Raw genomic sequence first — 21,311 nt, 5'->3', positions numbered from 1 at the left:
CTAATTAAAACTCTTGCCAGCGATATAGTAGCTAAGTACTGAAGAAGAGAGTAAGTAGCTCAAGAAATAAGTACTTGTTTGTGAAAATCAAAAATTTACTTGTCAAGTAGAAGATACAATTGTAGTTTAATAAGGAAGATGTGGGCGATTAGAGTTTCTCGAAAGATCTCTATAGTTTCGAAATTGCTCCTGCCTTTTCAGGTATACCATCTTGCATCTAGTTTTAGTGTTCTATAATAGTGATAGCGAAGTCCTTATTAATGGATCCGGTAGAATAGCCGAGGTAGTGGAGTTTTTATTTGTTCATATTCTAGAGAAGTCCTTATATAGGGGAGTATGCAGGGTGTAATAATAGACTAGAGACGAAGGTTGGCATACAGTAGATAACCCATGCTAATGGTGATATTTAAAATATTAACAAATGTGTTATAAAAATTTATTGCTCCAACTTAATTAAATATGCGTTTGACGGATAGACCATAATAGAATTGAATTTATAAAATAAGGAAATAAGTATGTAATGACATAGATTTTTTATATAACATACAAATAAATGACGAATTTCGTTACATATAAGAGGGTAACATTCTGGGAATCATATGAATATGCCTTGATTTTGACGTTATAAAGTTTCTCTTTCTTAATTTTATTTGATCCGTAAAGGTAGGCAATGCCCTTCCGGAACGGGATCGTAACAAGGCGGAACAGATTTGTATCATTTTCTAGGACGAATTTTGTCTCAGGTAGAGGAATGCGGTTAACATCGTAATTGACGATTTTCAAAAAAGGTTCTGACTGCGACAGACTGTCCAGAGTTAGCAACGTATAACTCAGCGTTTGTGATATTTTAGCACCTTCAGGACATGGGTTGGTTGAACTACACATGAGAACGCATTGTCTGAAAGAGGAGAGTGGGAAATTTTGAAGTAAATTGGTTTATTTGTAGCTTGTTGCGACAGAAGAAGGTTTGAACTTTTTTGGCAACGAACCTGCTTATTTCGTCCCTAGTGTATTCATTTGGGCAAACTGTTGGGATGCAGAGATAAGACCCATTTGTGTTTAAACATGTTTGGTCTATGCCACAATCGTCCTCAGCGTTGATACACTCATCGATATCTGAGGAGTAGTTATGTTTGTAGATATGTAATAAATAAAAAAGATGCTGTTTTGAATTGAAAATCTGCCTGTATTACCTTGACAAGATCCATTATTCAAATAGTATCCTTCAGAGCAGTCCTCTTCGAATTCAAAGCTTTTAGCTGCAGGATCGGACATTTCGTAATCGTTGGTGGTTGAAGCTAAGCGGAAGCAGCTCTTCAAATCCTGTGACAGTATTTGACCAGGTGGACAGGCGCACTTGAAGCTCCCTGCTGTATTCCTACATTCATGGGAACATTTGTTGATTGCAGGGTCAGAACACTCATTTATATCTATTGATTAGAAAAGACGGGACTTAGAAAAGAATTTGATCATTCGAAATAAAGTACTTTTGGAAAAAAAGTGAGAGCCTGTAAGTGGAGTTTGTTGTGTAAAATGGGGTGTTAATATTATAGGTTACCTTCACATTCCAGGTTCTGGTCATTTAGTTTATAACCATTCCGACACGTGCAAGTGTAACTACCGACAGTATTCGTGCAAATTTCAGTACTTCGACAGGAGTTGGGAAGCAGGCATTCATTTATATCTAAAAGCAAAATTTCAGTGTTTAATGTTTAGATTCACTACGGTGTTTCCCATCATGTATCAATGTACGTACCATTGCATGTTCCATTAGGTTCCAGTCGGAATCCCGGGTCGCATGGAATCATTTTCTTTCTGAAAATCAATGTCAACATTTTATATACACAACTAACTGGTGACTAATTTCTATTAGCATTTTTTCTTAGAAAGTTTACTTGCACTTACACAACAAGCGGAGCTAGCCCAGGGTGGAAATTGATCTATAATTAAAAAAATTGTAAAACATGAAGCCGCAATTACGAGCACTTAAATATCTTACTTGTGCGGTATCTCTATCTATTGGTGTTAATTTTTCTACTTTCACAACTACGTGAGCACCCTTCTCCTCGACTGGGAAGCTAGTGCTTCTGAGTTTTCCATAATCGTCTACAGGGGATGAGAAGGAGCTTGTACCTAGAAAATATACGGAGATTACAGGTAGATGTGTTAACCAACATTCGCAGGGGTGACGATCTTTCTAATATTAGGTGATCTAAACTTTAGAACCATTAGGACTTCCACATCACTTAATATACTCGTATAAGGTTTTTAAGAAATTTTGTAGAGTATCAAGCTTTAGTCAAAATATTCAGCCAAATTAGTGATGTGTAGTAGCTCCGGAAGAAATCGTTAATCGGCTATTCCTCTTCTCTTTACTCACCAATGGCGTAATCATAAGAACCTTCATCAAATTCCTGGCTGACATCATCAATAGCATCTCTAGGATAAAGCACAGTTTTCGACTCGTATTGTGTGGGCTGCTTAAAAGATTTCTGCGGTGGAAGTTTATGAGATTTTCTATATTCCAGTTTAGGTCAACACTTTTACCTTCTCGTTTAAACTCTTAAGCAAGTCTGAATTTTCGCACTTCCTAATTCGGCACTTAACCACTTCCACATTATCGCCAAGACAATACAGGCCGCCATACCGTGGTTCTGGATTGGTGCAGGTTCTCTTTCGTTTTCTATATCCTGTGCCGCATGTCTGAGTACATTCGGACCAAGGTGACCACTCCGTCCAACCACCATGAACTGGAAGAATTAATGATATTATTATAAATTATGGGAAAGATAATATATTTAGTTACTCGGGCATGGCCCTGTGTAGCAGATTTGTGATTCCAATGCACTACCAATGCATATTTGTCCACCATGCAATGGCACGGGGTTGTTGCACTCCCGGTAACGAGTGGAGAATCCGGTACCGCAAGATGAGGAGCATGGAGACCAAACTGTCCATGAGGACCTAGAAAAAAGAAGATGTTTAAAAGATTCTGGACTTTTATGGAAAATTGTGAAAAAGTCACCAAGAAATTTTCTGAAAATAGCCTGGACATTAGATGTACATTAAAAGGGGCTAACGAGTCTCATTGAGCGCAATGCTGACCACATTGTTTCTTAGGGTATTTATTCCAGACCAATGAAGAACTTTAACAGGCTTCGAGGCGTTGCGTCAAAGATTACACTGCTAGCGGGCTGTGTTCCCTTTTTGGCATTGTCAGGGAGCTAGTGAGTGCCGTGTGAAACAATGTAGTTTTAAAAAGGCTTTTATTCGATGATTGTATTGTTTAAAAGGGAACGGAGACGGCTTACGGTTCCGGGCCATTGTAGAGAATATCATCATATCATCGTCAATGGAGTGGAGTGAACTGCTTGCAATTTTGGAACGACCATCGTGTTATAATTTAGACTTCTGTTCTGCTATCCAAACTTAACTAAAAGTCCCCACGTCTCCATAGGAGATTCTGTTCAGCAAGCTGGTATTTAGTGAGTGCTACGACCTATGTGAGCATGAGGATTTCAACGACTGTTGCGGTTAAGTTTGAATTGTTAGAATTGCTACTGGTACAAGTAATGAAGGTATTCGAACTTTGGCCCAAAATAAGCCAGCCAATTGTTCATACATACAAGAGGGTCAGAGCGTTCACTTTCGTCAACTCGAGTGAGAATTTCAACGGCATAAGGTGGAAATTCTGGGCTAATGGCAATGTGCTTTTGTTCTCTGGAAAGCCGAGTGATAACAGACGCAAATGCGGAGTCGGGTTTTCTCTGACAGTTATCGCAAGCCGAGCTCTCTTAAACTGGGGCCGGTTTCTGACTACACTATTCCGGTCCAATTGTATTGTCGCGACAATATCCACGGGGGAGCAAAGCCAATACGCAAAAGACTTCCCCTGGGCTAAATAATCTTCCATCATCATCATCATCATCATTAACGGCGCAACAACCGGTATCCGGTCTAGGTCTGCCGTAATAAGGAATTCCAGACATCACCTTTTTGCGCCAAGGTCCACCAATTCGATATCCCTACAAGCAGTCTGGCGTCCTGACCTACGCCATCGTTCCATCTTAGGGAGGGTCTGCCTTGTCTTCTTTTTCTACCATAGATATTGCCTTTATAGGCTTTCCGGGCTGGATCATCCTCATCCATACGGATTGAATGACTCGCCCACCGTACCCTATTGAGCCAGATTTTATCCACAACCGGACGGTCATGGTATCGCTCATAGATTTCGTCGTTATGTGGGCTACGGAATCGTCCATCCTCATGTGGGGGGCCAAAAATTCTTCAGAGGATTCTTCTCTCCAACGTGGCCAAGAGTTCGCAATTCTTCTTGCTAAGAACCCAAGTCCCCGAGGCATTCATGAGGACTAGCAAGATCATTGTCTTGTACAGTAAGAGCTTTGACCCTATGGTGAAACGTTTCGAGCGGAACAGTTTTTGTAAGCTGAAATAGGCTCTGTGGACTGACAACAACCGTGCGCGGTTTTCATTATCGTAGCTGTTATCGGTTGTGAGTTTTGACCCTAGATAGGAGAAATTATCAACGGTCAAGTTGTATTCTCCTATCTTTATTCTTCTCGTTTGATCAGCGCGGTTTGCTGTTGTTGGCTGGTTGGTTTTCGGTGCTGACGTTGCCATCATATATTTTGTCTTGCCTTCATTGATGTGCAGCCCAAGATCTTGCGTCAATAACCGCCCGCTCAATCTGGATGAAGGCAGTTTGTACGTCTCGGGTGGTTCTTCCCATGATGTCGATATCGTCAGCATAGGCCAGTAGTTGGGTGGACTTAAAGAGGATCGTACCTCTTGCATTTACGTCAGCATCACGGATCACTTTCTTGAGGGCCAGGTTAAAGAGGACGCACGATAGAGCATCCCCTCGTTGTAGACCGTTGTTGATGTCGAATGGTCTTGAGAGTGATCCTGCTGCTTTTATCTGGCCTCGCACATTGGACAGGGTCAGCCTAGTCAGTCTTATCAATTTCGTCGGGATACCGAATTTTCTCATGGCCATGTACAGTTTTACCCTGGCTATGCTATCATAGGCGGCTTTAAAGTCAATGAATAGATGGTGCAACTGATGTCCATATTCCAACAGTTTTTCCACCCCAGGACAAATCGCAACTCTCCTCCTCTCCTCTTAGATCTCTGCAGTTAAAAGTGAATCGAAGCTCAACTCAAATGGCGGTAAAAATGGTTTGTCCAGTTACAGTGACAGGTATTTGTTCTAGATCTGCCCTAGTAAAGAAATCCAGGCATCCAGGCTTTGCGATGAGGTCAATCATTTCTGTGTTAGCCTCACTCTTGGATTAAGTGAGCCGCCTATCGAATTTTATCCACAACTACACGGTCATGGTGTTGTTCATAAATTTGCCTTCATTAATGTGCAGCCAAAGATCTGGCGTAAATCGCCACCTGCTCCATCTGGATGAAGGTCGACTGTACATCCCGGGTTATTGTTCCCATAATGTCAATATCGTCAGCATAGGGCTGTAGTTGGGTGGACTTAAAGGGGATGGTGCCTTTCGCATTTACGTCATCATTGCGGTTTACTTTTTAAAAGGGATGCATGAAAAGGCATCCCCTTGCCTATGACAGGTGTTTATGGTGAATAATCTCGAGAGTGACCCTAATGCTTTTGTCTTGCATTAATCAGAGTCAGTTTTGTTAATTTTGTCGGGATACCGAACTTTCTCATGGCCGTATACAGTTTTACTCTGGCTATGCTATCATAGGTAACGTTGAAGTCGATGAAAAGATGAACGTCAATGAGGCTTGAATTTCAAAATTTGCCTCGCCAGCGCAGGCATTTAGATGATCACTATGAGTGTGAGTAAAGGTTTCGAAGGGAGTTGTTTTTAGAGTATGCCAAAGAAAGCAAAAACACTGCAGATCGTTTGGCAAAATAGAGAAGAACGAAAAGGGCAATTTCTCAACTCAGGTTTGAAGGCCGAGTGCAAGACTAAAATTGGTACAAAGAGGCTTAAAACTTTTGAAGAAGATCATAAGATCGCCTAAACGGACATCATGAAAAAGTTTGTGCAAAGACGGAAGAAGTAAGTTCCAAGCTAAGTGGATCTTAGTCAGCCAGCGCACTTAGTAAGGGGCGATTAAGGGGAGTACTTGTACCAGGATGAGGAAACACTGAACTATCTGCATGAAGGGGATTTCCTGGGGAGCACTATGTTTTATGCTTCAAGTACATGCATTTGAGTGACTCAACGGACTTTTGACTTAGATAACCTTAGATAACATCATCACTGTTGCGAAATTCCAGAGGCCTACAGATTCTTGGCTTAGGCCTTGGGTCGACCTATAGCAGGGCCTAGCTCATTGTCTCTTACCACAGTTATTGATCTTATATACTTTTTTCTAACGGCACGAAACTGAAAAGGATTACTAAAGGTAATTATGCTAATCAAAATATTCATACATACCACCCTCCATTAATAGAACAAGGCGAAGTGTTACATTCAACTTCTTCAAAGTCGACTCCTGAGCACGATCTTCCGCCCATTGCTGGTTTTGGTGAATTACAATCTCTGTAACGCTTTTTAGTAGGTTTCTGTTTGTCCTTTCGATCCCAGCATGATTTAGAGCAGGATGTCCAATTTGACCACGGGCCCCAGCCCCCATCAATCTGTGGAAAGTTGATGGAAAAGTGAGTTCTTGAGTTTATTGAATAGTTCAATTGTATTACCGGACATGGAGAGAGTTCGCATGTTTTTGATTCATAGCTTCGGCCATTACAGGGCGGGTCGGATGAGGTTGTAGGTTCTCCATTGATACGGGTGCAGTGCCGCTTTCTAGAAGTTACTCCAAGTCCACAGCTTTGACTACATGGTGTCCAAGACTCCCATTCTGACCAGACGACGGGTGCTTGTTTGTAGAAAAAAATAGAAATAAGTTGGATATGCACTTTTAAGAGTTCAACAGCTTTCAAAAGAGTTCCAGAGTTTTCTTATGTTCGTGGTTTCCTGAAAATCGGCAGGTAGAGAAAACCGATTTTCGTAATTACTCACTGACATATTCACGTATTGTTTCCGTAGGACTTGCCCATTTTACATTCTCAATAGTTTGCCAGGAGTTTCAATGCTAAGTCGCGTGAAACCTAGGGTATATAAGTTTAGAAGGATGAAAGAAAACTCAAGCACTCAGGCAATAATAGACTTTCTGTGTTACCCTCTATTGTGGCTGTTCAGGATTTTATAAATCTAAGGACGTCTATATGTTCCTTTCTTTTCTTCACCTGCGGCTAATTGGAAACCACAAAAGGCTGCAAAAGGAACTCGGCTGGCAGCGGCTAAGTCTTAATTTGCACACCAATCCATCCGGTTACGATACTGAAGATTGCAAACAACTTAGATGAAAACTCCTCCTAGCTGTAAGGACTCCATCCTCGCAACGCATTAAGTTTCGCTTTGAGTCGGTAGGTGTATATCGTAAATTGTTACGGTTAAATTTTGCCGACGAAAATACGAACGAGTGGCTCAGGCAGTACTGCATCTCCCTCAACGATATATGGCAGAGTGCGCGACTAACCTTGAAAAGGTTCTCTGAGTTCCCATTGTTCTTTGACTTCCAGAAGAGGTGCGTAATGGAGCCGAGCTTTTGGAACAATTTGGTGTCCAGAACAACCTCAAACCTCCACTTGGATGCTGCGAGGCACCAAAGTAGGAGAGAGAGCCAATAGGCCGGAAACTTTCCTTACTATCGGCGTTCCTGGACCAGATATTAAGAAGGTTCGGAAGAAAACGGGCTGTCGGCTCCACGGGCTTGAGACCGAAACTTTACAAGTGTCGGCTCCTCAAACCACTGAAAGAGTCGTGCAGCCCACGTTTCTTCTGAAACATAACCACTCCCTTTCGGAATCCGCGGAAGACAGATTGGGTGACGTATAAAATAGAACTGAGCGAGTACGAGTTACGATTCCTGGGAGCCGCATCAAATCCATTGTTGGAATTGAGTAAACAACTCAGGTGATCACAATTAGCATGAGAGAAGTTTTCGAAGAAAGCTGTTCACTCAAGACGCTGGTGGAATTCGAATTTGGCAAAATAGAGCAAAACGACAAGGGTGCTCCTCCATTGTACTCTTCTTCAAACAACTGCACTTCCCAGACAGCATCTAGAATTTCATTTCGGGGAGAGAGGTGCATACCGTCCTCAACCGGAAGATTGAGCTTTCTAGGAAATAGTATCACTGAAACTAGTGAAGTGCGCATTTATGCAAGTTTGCATGCCCGGATGCCATTATTCCTGGTCTAGTAATAGAGGGAAAGAATGATCTGGGCTTACATATTCGGAATATACACCGAGCATACCTAGCTTATGCTTATATTACAATTAAATGGTGTGATGTGAAGGTGACATTTACTCCCAAACCAGAGAAACGCAGCAACGACCTTTCCACTAAAAGGGCTGGAAAGTTCGGTTCATAGTTGATGCATATATTTCTTCGTGGCCACTTCACTATGGGCTACATGCCCACTAGAAAAGCAAATCCACAGAGACAGCACTCCATGAACTCACGGCAAACATCGAAAAGACGATGTCCGCCTTAGGCGCATGAACATCGAAGGTGCCTTCACTTATGCCTTGTTCCCGGCAATTTGTGATGCAGCAAGACAGTATGAAATCGAATTGCTGTTAATTAGTCAGACCCTTCATTTGCTGTTGAGAAAAATCCACATGCTGATGACTCCTGGAGGAAATAAAGGTTATCGGCAAGTTTTCAGGGCCACGCAATTCTGTATGGAATTCACAGTTGATGCCTTCGCAACGAACTCATGGTGAATGCTAGGAAGGCTGGATTAGTTATGTTCACTAGGAACATTAGGTGCAGCAGCTATACGCTAACTATCAGGCGCAGAAATCCACCTGGCACAAACAGTCAAGTATTTACGAGTATATTTCGATTCCAAACTAACGTAGAAACATCATATCCAAGAACAATATTAGAAATCGTGCAGGCTGCTCTGGTGCTGTAGGACTACGATAGGTATGACCTGGGGCTCTTACCACAATGGATTCATTGGATGTGTACATCCATAATCAAACCCATTTTGATGTATGCATGCATCGTCTGGTGGCCGACACAGAACTTTGTTAACAGCAAGAACCTGCTGGCGCAGATACGAGGCTCAGTTATCTAAGCATTACTGCAGCAATGAGTATTACGCCGACCGCGGCACGGGAAGCAATCTTAAATCTACCCCCAATTCATTTGGAGGTGAAGCGGAAAGCAGTCAATGGCATATATATATTCGATACCATCGGCGCAAGGAAAGGCGGCCATCAGACGGTCACACGTCCGTCTGGAAATTCCCTGGCAAACATCCGGTAGCTGAGATGCCGGCCGATGGTTTCCAGATTCGCCTTTGAAAAGACGTGTCGTAAGATTTTTGGAATTACAAACCTAATAATTTTTACCAGTCATGGAAGACGGATTGGGCACAGAGCTGTTCTCGGGAAATCCGATTATGGAACTGGCCCGCTCCACGGGAAAATGAGGATCATATTCCAGGCGGAGAAATAGATCGGCAACAGAAGAATCCTTACCACAAATATGGAGGGGTCGCAATATTCGAATCTGTTCTGGCGGTCGAGTAGCGTTATCAACACTAAACAGCAACAGCATATCAAGCCAATTGGTTTGGAGTTGCCACTACTTGTAGTTGAAATTTGGCCTACTAAATGAAACATTCCTGACGTGGGTGCTAGGACACTCAAACATCGCTGCTAAAGAGGAAGCTGACAGACTGGCTCGCCAGGGACCTGGATCTAAAGTGATGGGGCCACAGCCAGTTTTTGGTATCCGCCCATCCACTGTCAAGTCTATTTTGAAGGGTGACATTTCAAGGATACACGCAGCCAAATGGAGAAATTCTTGTGTCTGGATAGCTGAGTGGTTGGAACGCTACGGAAGGTTCGAATCTCACTGATGGTATGTATGTGGAATGTTAGTTCTCCAGCAACCGTAAGCCTTTCGACAATCAGTTAAACCGTCCGCGTCATCAAAGAAGCAGCCTGGATCCATTTGATACAATCATGCTCAATCTAAGCTACTTAACAGTTTTGACTCTATAATCACCTCGTTGATCTAGGGATGCAGGGTCGGGTTTCTATCTTTATTCAAGGTGCCTGAAATCATGAGAAGTCTTTCATCCGTCACTTCAATATGCCAATTCTGCTTTGCGTCTGTTTAAGAGATGCCACAACATCGTCCGGTAAGAGATGCCACAACATCATCTTCATAACCGACCAGGCGCGATTCCTCACGAATGTCGAGTGTTAGCAGACTATAGTGAGATGCTTTTTAGAGATAAGTCCCTTTGATACTCCTGATGTAATGTTCATTCTCTTCCGGTCCTCCAGCGTCATATAATTCCTCAATATCCGCAAGAAGTGGCCCTCCACGTAAAATTAGTGATTAGTATACCGAATGGAACACATTTATGACATCAGGCATTGTGAGAAGCACTATTCGCTGAAATCAATAGTATGTTTTTCAGTTCGAGGGACAGTATCCGCAACCACCACGACAGCATCCATTGTGGATCTGTCCCCTCTAAAAAGGAACTATCTTGGGGATAAGTGTCCGGAAGCAAGGATCGCTTTCGCGGTTATACTCCTCATGGGCTTTTCAAGTATTTCAGGCTGTGCCAAGCATACAGAGTAGTTAGTATGCAGACGGCAGCTGAGGGTTTCCAACGACAAATAAAAATGCCGCCTTCAGATAAGCATTACATGCGCCGAAAAGTAGGCCCGGTCGATGGTGAAACACCAGTCTATATGCCTCTGTCGGGATACCGTCGAGTCATAGTGCCTTCTTTTTTTGCACAGAAAGGGCTACCACTTCTACCTCTTTCATAGTGATAATTTGGCAACGATCAGTAACTTCCACGTTTTTGTCATCAACACGAACGGGATTCGTAAGGAATAATATTCACACAATTCGGCCCACTTGTTTTTCAAAGCGGATCCTCATCACACCTCGCCGACTAGCTCCTGCAGGCAGCGAGCTTTGGTTTTTGTTTATCGCTCTGCGGAGAATCCTTTTAACTGATCTGCATCTTGCCATTGTGGTGTATCTCTGTCTGTTAAACGACAACGACGGAACTTATGACCTTTCCTCTATAGTTCGGCAATTTCCGCTGCCCACCATGGTTGGTTGGGGAAATTCCACGCATTCGAACAGCGTCAGAGTGGTTCACGCTGAGAGATAGAGTCAACCATTTCGAACGTGATGTATTGATTGTCGCTCGCCGGGAAATCGTCACCGATTCCAACGAGAATCTTTCCGTCGTATTCTTGGCGCTGAAACGTTAGCGGGGATTCAATGTTTAAAACTACGAGCCCTATTCTCGACGTCATTATCTAATATTACCCTGGCAATGAAGTCACCCCTCATCAAGATACGCAATCTTTGCCGAAGACAGCATCCTCCAAAACATTAAGCCCGTGTCGAAAATCTGACGTCTTCTTATTCGGTGTTAGACAGGCATTGAAAAACGTTATCCATAAACAGCAAATCCAGACAAAGCCAGGTCTTATGTTAGGCGTGAACCCGAAGTCGGCCGCCATCCCGAACTTAGATGACAGCGGTACCAGATAAGTTCGGAAGACATGTGGCTCGGGTCTTGTTCCAGCACTGTTTGCTGATTAGCATTAGATCGGAGCGAACTATGGTAGCAGCTCGTGAGCTTTTGCCCTTCGGTGCACGGTGATTTGTAGGATGGGTACGGATCACGTTAGCTACGGCCAAATTTAACATTTATATATGTGAATACAGCCTACTGAATTATGTTATAAATAATGGTAACTTTCAATGACTTTCGTTGAAGAAAACTGAGGTCATTGAAATTGTTGTGTATAAAAATATATTCAATTCGTAAAGCTATTCTGCTTATTGCTCCATCAAATATTAGAGCCGAAGTCATAAGCTTACAAAAGGCTATCTAAAATAAATTTTTTTTTCATTTCCTAATTTTAGCTATTTACCTTGCTCAGTATTTTATACATTATGAACTCTTTGAAACTCTTTTGAAATGTGATCAAGGACCTTACTTTTGTTATTATTAAAACATTTGGAAATTAGAAATTATAACAAATTAGAAGTGGCCGAATCTTCTTTTTCTAATTTAATTAATACATAAAACACATTTTTAGAAAGTTTGGATGTATTGCAAATATTACTAACAAACTTATGGAAGGTAACTTTGTATTTCACGTGAATTTGCCGCACCCTAAGACGTGTATGACGTCATTATTCATTTAAAGTGAGTCATATGATCGGCGCAATTGCAGTTTGGAGATATACCAAGGACTATTTTTAATTTTTAGTTATGTACGAATGGAAAACCGTGTATAAGAAATTTCTCACACAAGATGGATGCAAAACCTGAAGCATCCCGCTTTCGGTGTTTCAACTTGTTTTAAGTTTTCGGAGGAGACAATGGTCGCTGGTTTTGCAGACGACTTGATAGTTGTTGTAGATGTGGAGCCCATCAAAGATGTGGAACCGTACTCAAATGAAACTGTTCATACTTTCAAATCATGGTTGTGAACAGTCAAATTGAACCTGGTATAGGAAAAGACGGAGGCGATATTTATCACCAACCGCGGGAAAGTAATAATTTCGCTATTTAGGGGTTTGGGGGTTGTAATCTATGACAGTCCGGTTTCTAAGTTATACTTGGACTGTACCCAGGGGGAGGAGGCGAAAATGATATTTTAAATCGCGGGATCAGATGCGGTCACGATCTATCCTAATATATATGTTCCTGTTTAGCCGGGAACAATGGCCAGCGCTGTCGATCAGAGAGGAGAGGTTCGGTTTATGTTCTAATTGTACTCAGAGTATGCTATATACACGGGGTGTGACTTGATACTTCATTGCAGACGTTAGATTTTATCGCGACTGACCCACATTATCTTGTGATCTTGAGATGTGATTGCTAACTTGCTATTAGTCACTAGAAAGAGATTAAATCCCAAATAACTGAAAATTTTGTTTTGGGATGAGCTTGTCCAGAGCCCACCATTTACTTGATGGCGGGCTGCACATATTTGAGAAGCACGCTGCTCCGCAGGGTAGAGGCGGCGTCTCATGAGATCGCCTCTGCCCTGCGATCGAAACCGCATAGCCAATATTATAAATTTTCCCAAATAATACTAAATTACCACTTGATACAATTCATAATACGTACAAGAAACTTAATCGAATTAAATCCACTACTTTGCAAGCTATTATAGTTTAATAAGTCAGTGCCTATCGGACGACACTAGCTATTGAAGAAGGGAAAGAGGAGAGCTTGTCAACATCAAAATTTTCACTTTTCGGGCTTTTAGATCACGGCCGATTTTCCTCTCCTTTTTCAGCTGCGTTTAGGTAAAAGTCAGTAGTTAGATCGCTATGTTGTCGTAGCGGAAGATCGCGGCTCAAGTTTTACTGGTGACATAGGGATTTGTTTCGTGGCTCGAAGTTGGATACCAGCCAAATCAGCTGTGAATTAGTAGCTGAGTTAAATTTGGGTAATAATCACCGGGCAGTGTAATACTGACCACATTGCCTCCTATAATGTGCTGGAGTCCTGGAGTGCACCGTTACAGGTTTGAATGAAGTGGTCTAATACGCTTCAAATCGCTAATCTAATTGAATTGCCGTGCAAACAATTATTATTTTCCGAGTTATCACAATCTCGGCATATCCCGCACGCCAAACTTCATTGATTTCCCGAGCTAGTGACTCATAATTCGCCTTATTCGCCACGTATTTGCGTTCAATGTTGCTATCATGGGGATAGCAATATAAATAATACACGCGGATTGACTTTTCCACTTGAACTTGATTGATAAGCGAGGAATCGGTCTTGTGTCCGCAGGGTCCTGCACCGTGTCGTTTTACGGAATAAGGTAGGTAATTCCCGCAGTGAGGAAGGGTAGAAATTCCTCCGGTCGCCTAATGACCTGATTTATACTGTGTGCCAACCAAAAGTTCTACACCCGATCCCGACCAGGACCACTACAGTTCTTCGGCCTGTTTATGATTCGTCGAACGTCCGAAAATTGCACTATTTGGATGATCTGTTGGGATTTGTTGAGAGATATGAACAAATCGGGAAACCGGAAGCTGGGCGTTTCAGGTATAAAAGGTTTTGTTTGCTTCTTCTGTGAGTATACTTGAGTGTAGAACTATTCCATTTGTGCGTAGCCCGTTATGTATATGCATTTAGCATGTCAGATTTAGTACTTCAGGTTGTAAATTTGCGCGGTAAAGACAACTTTGAGCTACTGTAGCTTGGTTACTAATAGAATGATTTTGATTTGGGGATAATATGCTCCATATTATATTTTATACTACTACCAACTTTTATAACTCTGGGGTAAACTTAAGGGGAGTTTCAGTCAATTTTCCCAAAAATATGGTAATATACAATCATTAACTTAATTTGAACTGATATCGATATGGAGAGTATTTTGAGGCCTGGGCACCATATCGGTTGGGTAGTTTCTGAGAATGGGTCCGTTAAAGAAATCATTATTTTCCACCCCTCCCACTCCCCCCCTTTCTAACAAATCTCAAAACTAAGACCGTCTTCGAAAAGTACTAATCGAGACCTTTCATTTGATATCCCACATGACTATATTTGGTTGAAAAAAAATTTTACACCCCCTTTTACATGTATGGGGATCTCCCCTAAATCTCAACGTAGAAATATATCACTCACTGGATGTCTGGGCGTTCACAGTTCCCATCTTCTCACCAAATTTCGTGCCAATCGGTATAGCCGTTTCTGAGAAAGGTGCGTGGGATAGACAGACAGACAGACGGACGGACAGACAGACGGACGGACAGACAGACATATTAAATATAATCTTCGATTACTTCCGACAGCGGAAGCTACTTTATGATACGGACGAAGGGTCGAAGATGTATGTTATAACGGTAGGAGTTCCGCAGGGGTCTGTTCTGGGCCCTCTGCTATGGAACTTAATGTATAATGGCGTTTTACGGCTTCCAGTAGCTAAACAAGCCGTTGTTGTCGGATTCGCAGATGACGTTGGAGTGGTCATAACATCCAATCACCCGGACGAAGTACAGATATATGCGAACGAGGCTATACGGATGATCAAGTCCTGGCTTAAAGACCACGGGCTGGAGCTTGCCGAATACAAGACGCAGTTGGTGCTCTTTGCAAAGCGGCGGAAATAGACAACTGTTGAAATTTGCATCGGGGCACATGTTGTTAGCTCTCAGCCATCGCTAAAATACCTGGGAGTAATATTCGACTCCAAGCTCAGCTTTAAACCCCACCCAAAGCTTACTGGGCAGAAAGCGGCGACAATCAGCTCAACAATGGTATGGTTATCGTAAGTCGTCAGTTCTGTACTTTTATACGCGGCATCAGTATGGGTGTCGGCGATAAAAATCGGAGAAAATCGCAGACAGCTTCAAGCTGCATATCGATATCGCTCTCCGAACATGTTGCGCCTACCGAACAACATCTTATGAGGCGGCATGCGTGATTGCGGGGATGATCCCGGTCGATATTCTAATCGATGAGGCAAGTCGCGTCATCGATTAGAATATCGACCGGCGACTTGCCTCATCGATTAGAATATCGACCGTCGTCTGTACGAAATTCAGGAAGCAAGCCTAAATAAGCAAAGTGAGCGTTTGCGGTCACTGGCTGCATGGCAAACAGCATGGAACCAGGCGGAGAATGGCGGGACACCCAGGCTTATCCCAGACATAAGCATGTGGACTATGCGGAACCACGGTGAGACGAGTTACGATCTGACTCAGTTCTTAACCGGACACGGTGGATACAGGAGTTACCTTTACAGGTTCGGTCTAGATGAATCGCCCGATTGTCGTACTTGTGAAGGTACAACCGAAAATGCAGAACACCTGTTCTGCTCCACAATTGCAACTATCGCGTCCCATGTTGTCTTTGATTGCACCATATACCTTATCAGATTTTCCACCGTTAAACGGGTATTTGGCTCTGTTTCAAGCTTTCTTCGTGAGCTTTTAAATCTGGGGCAGCCGAAGAAAACATGTTCTGCATTTTCGGCTGTACCTTCACACGTAGGACAATCGGGCGATTCATCTAGACTGAACCTACAAAGGTAACTCCTGTATCCACCGTGTCCGGTTAAGAACTGAGACAGATCGTAACTGCAACTGTTTTGTAAACAAAACCTTAAAAAGCTTCGCTAGTTCCCCGCGTACATTGCATTCTCGACATGTTTTATTATTATTATTGGGAAAGAACGATTCTAAATTTAAATTTGTTTTTCCAGGTGGTGGTTGTTAACAAGTTTCCACATCTTAATAATGTAATAATAATCCTTAGCCCGACAATCCAATTGGATCAGGGCCTTGAAACATGTTCAAGCTTGTAACGGTACACTACAGCATATTGTAGGAGGCAATGTGGTTAGGATTGCGCTCGCCCGGGATTATTTCCCTGATTTGACTTCGGTACTCCTTCATAGTTGAGACCACTGGTGTCCGGTATCCAGTGACGTACAAGTCGTTTTGCCACTAATGAGATTTGAATCGCCACCTTCCGCTACGACGGTCAAGCGCTCGAACCACTGAGCCATCCGGACATCCTTCTTTCTAAATGTAGCCAAAAAAGGAGGGAGGAAAGCCTCTATAGTCGGAAATTCCGATTTTCACAAGAACTCCTCTCTCCCTTCTTCAAAAGCTAGTAGCGTTGGGGTCTGGCAAGCACTGATTTATCAAATTACAATAATCATTGATTTCACAACAATTCCTCAAAAATCTAGCTTGGACACTGTTAACGCCAAAAATCCGTTAAATTATTTAGACATAGATTATTGGTTGTCTTAGTAATTGTATTTCTACTTACAAATAACAGTAACGTTGATGTCCTTTTCCTCTTGTCCAGCAAGGTTAACTGCTTTACAGGTGTATACTCCACTGTCATCCTTCTTAGCGTTGAGAATCTTCAAAGTTGACTTATCTTGTGACATGAAAGCGCTTTTCGAATTCTCGTGAATAACTTCACCATTCTGTTGATTATTTTAAGATACTTTTACTGTAAACGGATGAATTTAACATGTTTTACCTTAAGCCAAGTAATTTCTGGCTTCGGGCTTCCTCCAACAATTGGGCAGGTCAGAGTTATACTTCGATGTTCATAAACGGTTTGCTGTGGTTGAAAATCGCGAACCTCTGGTGTTTTGAGGACGAGAACCTCATAACGTTTATCGATGAATCCTAAGGAATTGTTAGCGTAGCATGTGTAAGTTGCGGATTTTTCAACACTGCTGAGTGTCTGAAATAAGCGTTTCATTAGTTTTTGAACTCATTTCAAATATTTCTGCTTACCAATTGTGTGGATGTTTCGGGAAGGATTTTCGTATCGTTAACGGTACCAAATGTAGTTTCTAACCAAAACACTGCTGGTAGCGGATTACCATCCACGGGGCAATTAAATATAAGTTTTTCACCTGGAATGACATGCCGTGTGGATTCGTCTATGAGACGGTCAGGGGCGTCATTGATACGATTCTCTGTTAATGTTCCAAGTCTGAAGTGTGGAGGAGCTGAATGAAGAAATGTAACGACGTAATCTTATTTTTTGAGCTTTGAAGGATCATGATACCTAATATGTCCACAGTAAATTGTTTTTGTCCATAGCCGGCATCATTTATGGCTCGACAAAGATATGTCCCACTATCAGATGCCTCGCTGATAGGGATAGTTAGCACGTGACCGTCATGGGAAATTTGAGTTCGATAGTCGCTGTTAAGGGGTGCATTGTCCTGTAAAAGAAGTATTCTGTGGTTATTAAAACAGTAAACGATTGTAAAATACGTAGTTGCGATCATGAAATCAATAAAAAAATCAAGTAAATTTTGGTCTTATTAACTCCTTAGTGGAGTATAGGGTACCCCGACACTTTCAAGTTTCATTGAAACAGAGCTTCAGTTTTATTATCATTGCACTTAATGCTGCAACTGATAGGCCTACAGCAGCGGACAGCTAAAAATGAACACAAACATCAAAGATGACCAGGATTCGAATCTGGAGAGACAATCTTTTTGAAATGCAAAATTGAAAAATAGAAGATGCATTTGAAGTTGAGTAAAATTATTTATTTTTAATTATTTGCAATGCGATGATGTTCTATAGTTCCAGGAACCTCGCAGTTTTGCTTATGCAAGTCGACCTGCTCCGGTTTTTATTTGATCAATGGTAGTATAGAGTTGGTCTCCAGGACGTATGGACTTACTGTTTCATTCAATACATCAATGCACCCAGACTGCTTGGTCGGTAACCATTCCGTGACCTTTGCTTTGTAGCGTAATCTTGATTTTGTCGTAGAAATTTCTATGGAGATACAGATATAGAGATCATATTATTACAATCTCATGGCCAAGTCATCACGTCAGTTTCGATTCATCATCATCATCAACGGCGCAACAACCGGTATCCGGTCTAGACCTGCTTTAATAAGGAACTCCAGACATTCCGGTTTTGCGCCGAGTTCCACCAATTCGATATCCCTGAAAGCTGTCTGGCGTCCTGACCTGCACCATCGCTCCATCTCATGCACGGTCTGCCTCGTTTTCTTTTTCTACCATAGATGAACCTTATAAACCCTTTATAAACTTTCCTGGCTGGATCATCTTCATCCATACGGATTAAGTGACCCGCCCACCGTAACCTATTGAGCCGGACTTTATCCACAACCGGACGGTGATGGTATCGCTCATAGATTTCGTCGTTATGTAGGCTACGGAATCGTCCATCCTCATGTAGAGGGCCAAAAACTCTTCGGAGGATTGTTTTGTCGAAAACAGCCAAGAGTTCGCAATTTTTCTTGCCAAGAACCCAAGTTTCAGAGGAATACATGAGGACTGGCAAGATTACTGTTTTGTACAGTACGAGCTTTGACCTTATGGTGAGACGTTTCGAGCGGAACAGTTTTTGTAAACTGAAATAGGCTCCGTTGGCTGCCAACAACCATGCGCGGATTTCATGATCGTAGCTGTTATCGGTTGTGATTTGCGACCTTAGATAGGAGAAATTATCAATGGTCTCAAAGCTGTATTCCCCTAACTTCATTCTTCCTGTTTAACCAGTGCGGTTTGATGTTGTTGGTTGGTTGGTTTTTGGTGCTGACGTTGCCAGCATATAATTTGCCTTGACTTCATTGATATGTGCCGCCTGCTCGATCTGGATGAAGGCAATTTGTACGTCTCGGGTGGTTCTTCCCATGATGTCGATATCGTCAGCATAGGCCAGTAGTTGGGTGGATTTAAAGAGGATCGTGCCTCTTGCATTTACCTCAGCATCACGGATCATTTTCTCGAGGGCCAGGTTAAAGGGAACGCATGATAGGGCATCCCCTTGTGGTCGACCGTTGTTGTTTTCGAATGGTCTTGAGAGTGATCCAGCTGCTTTTATCTGGCCTCGCACATTGAGCAGGGTCAGTCTTATCATCTCAGTGTTATCAATTTCGTCGGGATACTGAATTCTCTCCTGGTCGTGTACAGTTTTACCCTGGCTATGCTATCATAGGCGGCTTTAAAGTCGATGAAAAGATGATGCAACTGATGGCCATATTCCAATAGCTTTTCCATCGCTTGCCGCAGAAATAAAATCTGATCTGTTGCTGATTTGCCTGGAGTGAAGCCTCTTTGGTATGAACCAATGAAGTTCTGGGCGTATGGGGCTGTTTATCCTAGCAAGGTAGCGGAGAATATCTTATAGATGGTACTCAGCAATGTGATACCTCTATAATTACTGCACTGTGTGATATCTCTCTTTTTATGTATGAGACAAATAATGCCTCTTTGAAAGTTGTCAGGCTTTGATTCGTGTCCCACACCTTAAGCACAAGTTGATGAATCACTTGGTTTAATTGGTCGCCTCCATATTTAACCAATTCGGCTGTCATTCCACCGGCTCCTGGCGACTTATGATTTTAAAGCCGATGGATTGCACGGACTGTTTCTTCTATACTTGGTGTGTATTTGTCCGTCGACTTCGACTCCAACTCGCCGATGTTCTGGTTGTTTTGCAGTTGATCAAAGTACTCAACCCATCGCTCCAATATCCCCATTCTCTAGGAAATCAGATTTCCCTCTTTGTCTCGGCAGGATGAACGTCGAGGTGTGTTAGGCTTCATCCTGCTGACTTATTGGTAAAACGTCCGCGCCTGGTGTGGTTGCTGCTTGTATTTTCGAGTTTACAGACCTGTTAGTTCTCCCAGGCTTCCTTTTTCCCGTCTGAGAAGCCGCGTGCCCGCGTTCTTTGAGAATGCAACATTACTCGGTATGCGGCATTCTTCCGTTCCGTTGCTAGCTTACATTCATCGTCAAAACAGCCGTTCCGTATATTTAAGTGCAGAACTTAAGAAGGGCTTGTAGTTAATTTCCTAAAAACATAGTAATATGCTATTACTAACTTCATTTGAGTAGATTTTGATATGGAGGACACTGTATAGAGGCAACTTCATAATTTTTTTTTTCAGATTTGAGTAGTCTTTGAGGTCCAATTTGGATCCCCCCCACTTCCTCCCTTTCCAGCAAATGTCAAAAATAAGACTGGCTAAGACGAAGCGAGGCCTTTAATTTCATACTCAACATGACTATATTCGGTAGAAAAAATTTACACCCCCTCTTGTATGTATGAGGACCCCCCCCCCCCCCTAAACTCAACGCAGAGAGATGTCACGGTAGAACGGGCCCCGGTTTTGTCGAGAAATGAGCAAGGGTTCCTGAGATTTGAACGGTGTCAGGATGTAAGTAAATTATTTCGCTAAATATTGGTTCTTTAATTGGAAAATCGAAGAACTCGCAAGAGTCAATTCGATGGTGTGGTGCCAGAAGGTTCGACATAGAACGCGAACGCTGTAAAAATGGATATGAACTTCTCTATTTTGGTAGCCCACACTTAATATGGTGTTGGAATTGCTAACTCAGACGGTTTTCGTGATGCCATTAAGAAAGTCGAGCGATTTGTTGACTGATGGCTGTTGAAGGTCACCATTATATCATCTGTTTGTACGATTCACTTCTTCACCGCATGCGTGACGATTTCGTGAGAAAAAAGAAGAAATAATCTCATTTACGCGATTACCAATCATTGCAAATGTCGAATCGTGGAATAAAGTTAAAAACATGATCTAGAGGCATTAAGCCAGATAAGCGGTTCATCAACCGAGATATTTGGCGATGTCCAAATGAAGGTCCGTGAAAAGAAACATCTCTAACATAAGTTTCTCGAGGATAAAACACTAGCTACTTGGCAAATTTATA

General features: G+C 42.4%; 1 protein-coding gene across 2 annotated transcripts in view; it reads right to left on the bottom strand.

Moving 5' to 3' along the window:
- Positions 1-422: 422 nt before the first annotated feature.
- Positions 423-21,311, bottom strand: part of LOC119648649 (hemicentin-1-like) — a 125,207-nt gene continuing 104,318 nt past the window's right edge. For both annotated transcript variants that reach the window (XM_038050421.1, XM_038050422.1), the window contains exons 27-42: positions 17,648-17,807; positions 17,371-17,588; positions 17,108-17,317; positions 16,889-17,051; positions 6,704-6,882; positions 6,441-6,643; positions 2,807-2,964; positions 2,548-2,750; positions 2,381-2,492; positions 2,000-2,133; positions 1,906-1,940; positions 1,757-1,815; positions 1,559-1,684; positions 1,194-1,430; positions 990-1,116; positions 423-898 (exon numbers count right to left, since the gene is read on the bottom strand). In XM_038050421.1, coding sequence (XP_037906349.1) covers positions 535-898; positions 990-1,116; positions 1,194-1,430; positions 1,559-1,684; positions 1,757-1,815; positions 1,906-1,940; positions 2,000-2,133; positions 2,381-2,492; positions 2,548-2,750; positions 2,807-2,964; positions 6,441-6,643; positions 6,704-6,882; positions 16,889-17,051; positions 17,108-17,317; positions 17,371-17,588; positions 17,648-17,807 — 2,688 coding nt within the window. In that variant the 3' untranslated portion in view covers positions 423-534. The remainder of the gene's footprint in view (positions 899-989; positions 1,117-1,193; positions 1,431-1,558; positions 1,685-1,756; positions 1,816-1,905; positions 1,941-1,999; positions 2,134-2,380; positions 2,493-2,547; positions 2,751-2,806; positions 2,965-6,440; positions 6,644-6,703; positions 6,883-16,888; positions 17,052-17,107; positions 17,318-17,370; positions 17,589-17,647; positions 17,808-21,311) is intronic.

This window comes from Hermetia illucens, chromosome 2 (genome assembly GCF_905115235.1).
Source record: "Hermetia illucens chromosome 2, iHerIll2.2.curated.20191125, whole genome shotgun sequence".
In the NCBI taxonomy this organism is placed as follows: Eukaryota; Metazoa; Arthropoda; class Insecta; order Diptera; family Stratiomyidae; genus Hermetia; species Hermetia illucens.
The sequence above is the reverse complement of the archived record's forward strand: the minus strand, read 5'-3'. Positions and strand labels throughout refer to the sequence as shown.